Source organism: Moschus berezovskii, chromosome 9 (assembly GCF_049115385.1).
Source record: "Moschus berezovskii isolate FMDL1 chromosome 9, NW_MosBer_1.0, whole genome shotgun sequence".
Taxonomy (NCBI): Eukaryota; Metazoa; Chordata; class Mammalia; order Artiodactyla; family Moschidae; genus Moschus; species Moschus berezovskii.
In genome coordinates this window covers 102,674,211-102,685,052 of record NC_142468.1, presented here as the reverse complement: position 1 = coordinate 102,685,052, position 10,842 = coordinate 102,674,211, and the positions used below count along the sequence as shown (strand labels likewise).

Here is a 10,842-nt window from a genome sequence, read left to right as displayed (position 1 = left end):
TTAGTTTCATGGCTGCAATCAGCATCTGCAGTGATTTTGGAGTCCGAAAAAATAAAGTCTGACACTCCTTCCACTGTTTCCCCAACTATTTCCCATGAAGTGATGGGACCAGATGCCATGATCTTTGTTTTCTGAATGTTGAGCTTCAAGCTAACCTTTCACTCTCCTCTTTCACTTTCATCAAGAGGCTTTTGAGTTCCTCTTCACTTTCTGCCATAAGGGTGGTGTCATCTGCATATCAGAGGTTATTGATATTTCTCCCAACAATCTTGATTCCAGCTTGTACTTCTTCCAGCCCAGCGTTCCTCATGATGTACTCTGCATATAAGTTAAATAAGCAGGGTGACAATATACAACCTTGACTTCCACCTTTTCCTATTTGGAACCAGTCTGTTGTTCCATGTCCAGTTCTAACTGTTGCTTTCTGACCTGCATACAGGTTTCTCAAGAGGCAGGTCAGGTGGTCTGGTATTCCAATCTCTTTCAGAATTTTCCACAGTTTTTGTGACCCACACAGTCAAAAGCTTTGGCATAGTCAATGAAGCAGAATTATCCTGCCATACAAAAAGAAAATGTGCCATTGCAAGAACTTAACACTATCATGCTAAGTGAAATGCTGGACACAGTGAAATGTTGGATACAGAAAGACAAATACCATATTATTTTACTTATACATGGAATCTTAAAAGCAAAATAAACAAATAAAAGCAGACTCTTAGAACAAACTGGTGGTTACCAGATAGTGTGGGTGCTGAGGGGATGAATGAAATAAGGGGATTAGAGGACCAAATTTCCAGCTATGAAAGGAATAATTCATGGGATTTGATGAGCCCACAGGGTTACAAAGAGTCAGACATGACTGAATGACTGAACAACAATAACAACAATGTATACTCAGGGAATATAGTCAATAATATTGAAACAACTTTGTAAGGTAATCTATGATAATGGGAATTTCAAGGTTGATTCTTGCATAATGTGTTTGATTGTCAGATAACTAAGTTGTATACCTCAAACTAATATAATATTCTATATCAGCTGATTATCACTAATTATGCTTGTTTAGTTATTTATTTGAAAGTGAAAGTGTTAGTCGCTCAGTCCAACTATTTGCCACTCTTTGCAACCCCATAGACTGTAGCCCGCCAGGCTCTTCTGTCCACAGAATTCTCCAGGCAAGAATACTGGAGTAGGTTGCCATTCTCTTCTCCAGGGGATCTTCCCGACCCAGGGATTGAACCTGGATCTCCTACATTACAGGCAGATTCTGTACTGTCTGAGCCACCAGGGAAGCCCATTTATTTATTTTTTTAATACTTCCTATTTTCCCAAGAGTTTTTTTTAATGAGGATTCAATTTTGAAATTTACTCAGTAACTTTCTGGTATATTCATTTTCTAAAATGTTTATGTAACTTTCTCTAAATCCAAATATTGTTCATTACTTCTCTTAGTATTATGTGATATTCTGTGGGATTTCAGAAATTTTCTCTCTATAGACACATTAAAAATTTAACTTGGAAACCATGTAGATCATATTTGACTTTCAATAACATAGCTGGAATCAGACTACAGAATGAGTTGGAATTGGAGAATAATGGAGCAGAGAAATCCATTAATAGTCTTTTAAACTGTCAACATGGAAAAATACATAGCCTAGAAGCAAAAAATAATGACAATAGAAGTAAAGAGGAGGGAAGTGAACTGAGACATGTTTGAGACTAAAAACCGGACAACTAGAGATAGAAAGTGAAAGTATGGACAAGACAACCACATAGGTATCTATTTTTGGCATCTGGGGGAATGGTAATGATACTTATCAGGGCATTGGGGTGGGTTATTCTATTCTATCTTGAAGCTGGAGGTGAGACTTTGATTTGTGTATATCACCTACAACTCTGGATAGATTTTTCTGAAGACCGGTGATAAAGCTACAGATACAGATGTGACCATGTTGGTGCTAGAAGGCACAAGAAGGGAGACCATTATGGGTGCTGATTAAGTGATTCAACAAAGGGTTTGGATCCTAGGTTCTTTCTAACCTTTTGCTCTCATTGTATATAGACTTTAAACATTTTTAACTTTGGCATGATGTTAGCATCAAATGCAGGGAAAAAGGATCAGGCAAGTCCATCTGCACATGAAGATGTGTCCTTCGGTTTGAGAAAGGCAGACCTCAAAAACTGACTTTGGTTTACATCTCATTGAATAGTTCTGGACTATATGCCTACCTTACAACACTCCATAACTAAGGAAAATGAGATTATGGTAACTGGTTTAGAAAAAAATATATAACATTGGAAAGGGAAAACTCAGTTCAGTCTACCTCATGTGTGTTTCTTTCCCATAAGTGTCCTTTTTTATTCACATAAAACACTCCACCTCTGACACTTCTGATCACCAAATGTAGAGGTTTCTCCATACCAAGCTATTCAATTCAGTTGCTCAGTGGTGACCAACTCTTTGTGACCCCATGAATCACAGCACGCCAGGCTTCCCTGTCCATCACCAACTCCTGGAGTTCACTCAAACTCATGTCCATCGAGTCAGTGATGCCATCCAGCCATCTCATTCTCTGTCGTCCCCTTCTCCTCCTGCCCCCAATCCTTCCAAGCATCAGAGTCTTTTCCAGTGAGTCAACTCTTCGCATGAGGTGGCCAAAGTATTGGAATTTCAGCTTTAACATCAGTCCTTCCAATGAACACCCAGGATTGATCTCCTTAATTTAACTCAATTCTGGGTGTCTTATGTCCTAAGTTGCTTCAGTCATATTCAATTCTTTGCAACCCTATGGACTGTAGCCACCACACGCCTCTGTCTATGGCATTCTCCAGGCAACAGTACTGGAGTGGGTTACCATGCTCTCCTCCAGGGGATCTTTCCTACCCAGGGATCAAACTTGCGTCTCCTTCATTAGCAGACAAATTCCTTACCACTAGCACCGCCACCTGGGTATCCCACAATCCAACTTAATTCTAACAACACTCTGCATTTGAAGCTAGTGGTGGAGCTCATGGGTTAAGGGCTCAGTCCCACTAGACTTTCTTTTATTTCAGTTGCCCATCTCAGTAATAGGTCCCCAGATTATACACAATTTTTGTCTGATTTGGCTACAAATCAGAGGTTCCCAGGATCTCCCCCTTAGCTTCAATTAATTTGTTGCAGTGGTTCACAGATCTTAGGAAATATTTACCTACATTTACTTGTTTAATTAAAAATATAATAAAGCAGCTAGATAAATACCCAGATGAAGAAATACACAGGCAAAGACTGAGATGGTCTCAAGAACAGCAGCTTCTGTGCCTCTGGAGTCAGGGTGTATGACCCTCCAGGTTAGTGGATGTGTTCACCAACACTGCCTTTCTACAATCTAAGAAGTTTTCAGCTGCCCATGTTGAGCAAGATAAGTTCTCACAGACCCTCTCATTTATTCTGATATCTCCAATTCCTTTTGGATTTTATTTGTTCTACCATTTTTAGGAGGGTTAATAAATTGTTTTATTCATATTTTGAATATTACATAGTTTAGAGAAATTAGGTTGATCTATATGTAATAGGGGCTTCCCTGGTGGCTCAGTTGGTAAAGAACCTGTCTGCAATGTAAGAGGCCCTGGTTTGACCACACAGTCAGGAAGAGCCCCTGGAGAAGGGAATGGCAACCCACTCCAGTATACTTGCCTGGAGAACCCCATGGACAGAGGAGCCTTTTGGACTACAGTCCATGGGGTCCCAAAGAGTCAGACATGACTGAGCTACTAACACAGACACACACATATACTACTAGAGACATTATCAAATCATATTGATAGGTATGAAATAAAATGGCAAAACACATACTTTCAAACTTACAGAAAAAATTTAATATTGTTTTTAAGGATGTGTTTATAAATATGAATTGTCAATAAAATTTAGGAAGGATACATGACAGATTCTGGGGGAAGAAAATATGGTATTTATGGATATTCAAAGGAAATTTTTTATGTAATTGTTCAGGCTTTTGAGACATTTTTAAACTTGCAATTTATGTATTTTAAAATAATATTATATTAAAGTGACAAATATGAAAAGCCTTAATTATATAACTTTGACAACTGCTTTAAGGTCCTAGGGGATTCTGTGCTTTGCTGACACAATTCTAGAACATCGAAAAAGAAGAAACTATCATTTACCTTATTCTCAAAAATAGAATTATTATTATAAAATATTTCTTTTTATATGGATACTTCTAATTCTCCTGTTTACCTTCCTTAACCCTTAAAAAATCATGGAAATTTTAAGATAGCAGTACAATGACTGTGGGTTAATGCAAAGCTAAATTGGACCAAAGTTATCTTGGCAAATTGTCATGCTGCTTTTTTTTTCTTTCAACTTTAATACCCACCATTTGTTAAGTGAGGCAGTAAATAAAAAAGGAATCTCAAAATCCTGTTTGGACACTGGGAATAAAACTGGATTTTGAGGAGGGGCACTCTCTGTCTCTTAGCCACTGGCCAGGAAACAATCTTTTTGTTTGAAATCTATTAAAAATTTTAAAAATTTTCCACATATAATGCTATTGTATGATATTTGTCTTTCTCTGTTGACTAACTTCACCTTATATGATAATCTCTAGGTACATTGATGTTGCTGAAAATGGCATTATTTTATTCTTTTTTTATGGTTGAGTAATAATATTCCATTGTGTGTATATATATATATATATATATATACCACATTTTCTTTATCCATTCCATCGTTGCTTCCATGTCTTGGCTATTGTAGAAAGCACTGCTGTGAACATTAGGGTGCATGTATGTTTTCAAATTACAATTTTCTCTGAATATAGACCTAGAAGTGGAATTGCAGAATCATACAGTTCTATCATTGACAAAAGTAAGTAAATGGAAAAAGCCTCAGTCAAATATTAATAGGGCAAAGCACCATACAATTTAAAGATAAACAATGAAAGTGAATTGATTTTAATGTAAACCTGTACCTCTTTACTATTGCTTTAGTTATTTACATAGTTTGTGTCTGAGTCACCTCTTTACAGAACAAAATGTCTTATTTCAGAATTTTTTTTTTTACTTTTATAGACATCTCAAAATCAAGATGCTTAGCCGAAGTCATTTTTAGTAGGGAAGCTATTCTGAAAGTTTTAAAGTCAGGCAGACTGAAACTGAAACTCCAATACTTTGGCCACCTCATGCAACGAGTTGACTCACTGGAAAACACTGATGCTGGGAGGGATTGGGAGCGGGAGGAGACGGGGATGACAGAGAATGAGATGGCTGGATGCCATTACCGGCTCGATGGACATGAGTTTGACTGAACTCCGGGAGTTGGTGATGGACAGGGAGGCCTGGCGTGCTGTGATTCATGGGGTCGCAAAGAGTTGGACACGACTGAGCGACTGAACTGAACTGAGCTGAAAGTTTTGCGTATTTTTTTGTTCTAGTATTTCTGAACTTAAGACAGGAAAAATCAAATTTCTATTCTGAAAAATTGCAAGAAATGTGAGTCTTAAAATAGGTAATATGTATATACATATATATATATACTTGATTAGATCTCATGGTGTATTTTTACAAAAATTTAAGGATAAGTAAGTTAGAATTCAGTAGTAAGACAATAGTCACAAGACATAAAAGATGCTGATGTTCATTTTAAAAATTCTTATATTTGCTGAGGAAAAAAAGCTGAATAAAATGAAGAGCAAAACTCAGTAGGAAAAAAGTAGAACAAAAAGGGAGCAGATATTCAAAGAAAAAAGGCAAATAATGCTAATAAATGGAAAAAATAATTAATCTTGTAATGGGAGTAATTAAAATTACATTCCAGTACCGTCTCTCATCATCATAAAGATAGCACATTGTATTGACAAGGCTATATTTTAAGAAAGGAGCTGTGTACATTGTAGTTGGAAATGCAAATGCTTTGAGTCCTATAGTGGGAATACCTAACAAAATGTATGCTTTTATTTTTTTTAATTTTTTTAAAATTTTTATTGGAGGCTAATTATTTTACAATATTATATTGGTTGGTTTTGCCATACATTGACATGATGCTTATCAAGGACTTGGTAGTTCATAAGTGCTAGTTATTCTACTTGATAATCTAAACTATATTTTCTTTAAAAGAATAGGGTAATAAGGAAATACAGACAAGAAGGGAGACTAAAGAAAAAATATAAATAAAGAATGAGGGCAAATGGAAGAAAGGAAATAAGGAAAAAAGAACTTGCTATTTGTCTTACAGAATATAGAAAAGATATATATTTTAGCATATATATTTTATGTACTATATGTGAATAGTTTAAGGACAAATGGAGTTAAAATTTACATATTATCTTCTGAGAACAGTCAGGAATAAACATAGTTTTCATTTCTTTATCATTTAAGATACTCTCAAAAAATAAATCTGTTACAAGTGAGGGAATAGAACCGGTCTATAATGTTAATAAATGGAGTTAGCCTATAAAATATATAATTTTATATAGAGATTTAAAATGAGTAAAAATATTCAACATTAGAAACGTGCCATCAGCATCTGGGGTCTCCTCTGGAAGAAGATTGGCTTTCCTCAAGTCATTTAATAAACAACTTTTCCTCACAGTTTGTAAAAGAATTTGATTCAATTCAGTTTGCTCACACATATCAACTTTAGCAATAAATTTGCTTCTAAGAATCAAGTTTTGTGTGAGAAATGTAGCATTAGATTATTGCCCTAGATAGAGTTAAAAATAAAGAACCTACAAATATATTATAGACCTATGCACTTTTACTGCCAAAAAGGGAGATTCACGCAGTGGAGAAATTGTTATAAAATACCTTTCTACTGTTATTTTTATGAGAATATTCATTTTGCATAACCAAAAGACTCTCTCTGATGGGTGATATTTTTAACCTTCCTTTCTACACATTATTAGCTCCTGAGAGCTGAGATTGATTCAATAAATCTTTATTTTCAATTTGGAATTTAGCACATTTCCTAGGATTTAAATTTTGCACACATTTAAATTCTGCTCTCAAGCACCCAAACATTAGTTCTTCTTTCCATTCTAGAAGTTCTTAGTTCATCTCTTCTGGTCACATTAGAAATGAACTAAATGGAAGAAGCAAACCAGTCCGTGGTATCTGAGTTCATTTTTCGTGGACTCTGTGATTCAAGGGAGCTCCAGAAGTTCCTCTTACTGCCATTTTCTACACTCTACCTGACGACCGTCCTGGGCAACCTTCTTGTTGTGCTCTTAATCATCACTGACTCTCATCTCCATTCCCCAATGTACTTCCTCTTAGCCAATCTCTCATTTGTTGACTTCTGCCTTTCCTCAGTGACCACTCCTAAACTGATCACAGACTTCCTAAAGGATAATAAAACCATCTCCTATGAGGGTTGCATGAGTCAGATCCTCTTTATACATTTTCTTGCAGGAAATGAGATGGTACTGCTTGTGACAATGGCCTATGACCGTTGTGTAGCCATCTGCAAGCCACTTCATTACTCCAGAATTATGGACAGACAAAAGTGCATCTGGCTAGCTCTGATATCATGGATCATTGGTTTTGTGCATGCCATAAGTCAACTAGTTATGATTTTAGATCTTCCTTTTTGTGGACCCAGAATAGTGGACAGCTTTTTCTGTGATATTCCCGAAGTGATCAAACTAGCCTGCATGGATACTCATACTCTGAGAATATTGATAAATGCTGACAGTGGTGTCTTGGCTGTAGCTTGCTTCATTCTCTTGCTGATCTCTTACACCTACATCCTGGTGACTGTCTGTCTTCGTTCCAAGGATGGGGCATCAAAAGCACTCTCTACCTGTACTTCCCACATCACAGTGGTGGTGCTGTTCTTTGGACCCTGCATTTTCATCTATTTCTGGCCACTTAGCATCACTTGGGTGGACAAGGTACTTTCTGTATTTTATACAGTAATAACGCCTCTCTTGAATCCAGCCATTTACACACTGAGAAATAAAGAAATTAAAAATGCAATAAAGCGACTGATAAGTCAGCATAAGAATACAAAGTGCAATTTTTAAAGCTTTCATGTAATCAGTAATTCTACTGTTCGCTCTCTATTTTGGACATATCTTGACATGTTAACTAAACTATAAATGTTCATATCTGTAAGTTATAAGTAATCTCAGGTGTATTTTTTGTGTTTATTCCATTAAGAAAATATGTTCAAAAAGCTAATACATATATTCTTACCACTTGGAGAAAATAAAAATTTGTCTAAATAATCTTGTGTAAGATTAAAAAAAAATGCCTGGTGATTTTGATAAGAATTATAAAATAACAATTTATTTCTATGGATGGTGCTATTGGTAAAGAACTCACCCACCAATGCAGGAGACAAGAGGTGTGGGTTCGATCCCTGGGTCAGGAAGATTCCCTGGGGAAGGGCATGTCAATCCACTCCAGTATTCTTTCCTGGAGAATCCCATGGACAGAGGAGCCTGGCAGGCTACAGTCCATAGGGTCACAAAGAGTTGGACATTACTGAAGCATGCCTAATTTAATAAACACTACCTATATTCCAAATCTCATGCTGAGTATTTTACCTAATCTATGTATTACCTAATAAATCATTTTAAGTTAAATATCATCAATCTCACTGCTAGAAATACATGATTTATCTATCCTAACTCTAAATTAGCTAGAGAGCTTAAGGGCTATATTTCCCTGCTCTGCTTCTACTTGAAAAACAAAATCTAAATGAATCAAACCACAATTCTGGTACCTAACAGTGTAATCTCTGTAATTCAAGGTTTCAAGTCTTAACTATTGATTTAAAGATACAGTTTCCTTGAAAATTTTTTTCTTAAACACACAAGCAGAAAGACTTGAAATTGCTTGACACATTATTTTTTTACTTACATTCAGGAAATAATAAGGATATGTTTCTTCAAAACAAAAGAAATTTAGTAATGAGGGGAAAGTAAAAGGGAACAATCAATAAAGAAACAACATTATACAGAAATCATAATGCCTCCTATACATGAGTGAAAAAGATAGACATCTAAACAGGGGAGATAATGGGCAAAAAGTGTTCAGGTATTTATTTCACTGAAGCCTATTTCATAATTAATCAGGGAAATGCAATTTAAGATCATGACAAAATGGTATTATATATCTGTGAAATGCGTTTATTAAAAAAGACACAAAGCAAAAACAATTATTGTTCAGAATGTGTATTCAAGGAAATGCTAAGCCTTGTGAATGGGTGTAAATTGATTTAAGCACTCTGAAAAATAAAAACTACCTCTCAATAATTGTATGCTAACTGTTCCCTGTGGCCGAGTGCCTATTCTTACTGTTACTAATAGTAAATCTCTCAAAATTTAGCTGGATACACGACTATCCAGCCATACAGTAAATTTCCTAATCCCTATAGACAGTTGTACCTAAATGACCAAGTTCTGGCAATAAGATGTGAGAAGAGATTTGTGCATCTTTCAAACCATTATTTTAAAGACATCAGCTCAGGATTCCTTTCCCTGTCCCAGTGACACAAAACACCTGGCAAAGATACCCTGTAGTCAGTAATGGATGCCACAAGTTGAGAAGAGCAGAGACAATGCTCCAGCCAGGAGATGGATGGACTCCAGAAGATCAGACAACTTGAATATTTATTGGTAATGTTCTATTTACCATTATACCATCTTCATTTGTGCATTGTTCTTTATGACATATTTATTCGGTTTGTTACAATTCAAATATTGTATAATGCAAAGTTAAGGAAACTAAACAAAAGGCTTTCTCTTTGGCCTTCTACAAACACACACACACACACACACACACACACACACCCAGAATACAATTGCTCATTCATTCATTCAACCACTACAGTCCATGTGGTTCTGGACTGTATACATAACCAATATCTGAATTCTAGGGAAAAAGCCTTCTAGGTAAGGTTTCACTCAATAACCTCCCCACAAATATATATATTCTTAGACACATATATCACACTCAGAGAGTAAAATATATGTGGAAGGAAAATGAATGCAGTTTGGTGTTACTGTAAGTTGAGGTATACTAGTTATGTCTGCATACTATGCTGCTGCTGCTGCTGCTGCTAAGTCGCTTCAGTCGTGTCCAACTCTGTGTGACCCCACAGATGGCAGCCCAACAGGCTCCCCTGTCCCTGGGATTCTCCAGGCAGGAGAATGGAGTGGGTTGCCATTTCCTTCTCCAACTCATGAAAGTGAAAAGTGAAAGTGAAGTCGCTCAGTCGTGTCCGACTCTTAGCGACCCCTTGGACTGCAGCCTGCATACTATAGACTTTTTAAATGAATCTGCCTGTGTAATAGTGCATGTTTCATAGCCCTAGTTGATATGTGTCATTTGCAAATAAAATTAACAAATCTTTACAGTATATTCATTGTTACTTTATTTATGTGAACTGAAGAAAAAAGTTGATTTCTTGGGTCAGATCCCTATCCCAATAACTATCAACTTAATCATGACATATCAATCTTTATGCCAATAAATTAACACACTACTAATGATAATATAATTGACTTTATAAAGATATGCAATTGTTGCTATTAATTTCATAAAATATATTTAAAAAAAACCAAGAAGTACAAACTACACCAAGGAATGACTGCAGAAATTGACATTTGGCCAAACCAGATAATCATGAAAGCATCACTTAGATCAGTGTACAGACACATTTCAGTTCAGTTCAGTTGCTCAGTCGTGTCCTACTCTAGTGACCCCATGAACCACAGCAGGCCAGGTCTCCCTGTTCATCACCAACTCCCGGAGTCTACCCAAACTCATGTCCATCGAGTCGGTGATGCCAACCAACCATCTCATCCTCTGTCGTCCCCTTCCCTCCTGCCCCCA

The 10,842-nt window shown here is 36.3% G+C and overlaps 1 protein-coding gene across 1 annotated transcript; it reads left to right on the top strand.

Annotated features, from left to right (window-relative positions):
* Positions 1-7,085: 7,085 nt before the first annotated feature.
* On the top strand, positions 7,086-8,024 carry LOC129563059 (olfactory receptor 4K3-like). Its single transcript, XM_088840400.1, has one exon. The coding sequence runs from the start codon at positions 7,086-7,088 to the stop codon at positions 8,022-8,024; it is 939 nt and encodes a 312-aa protein (XP_088696526.1).
* The last annotated feature ends 2,818 nt before the right edge of the window (positions 8,025-10,842 follow it).

What these genes read in the sequence shown, in the direction of transcription:
- LOC129563059 (XM_088840400.1), top strand. Translation starts at nt 7,086, where the DNA reads ATGGAAGAAGCAAACCAGTCCGTGGTATCTGAGTTCATTTTTCGTGGA.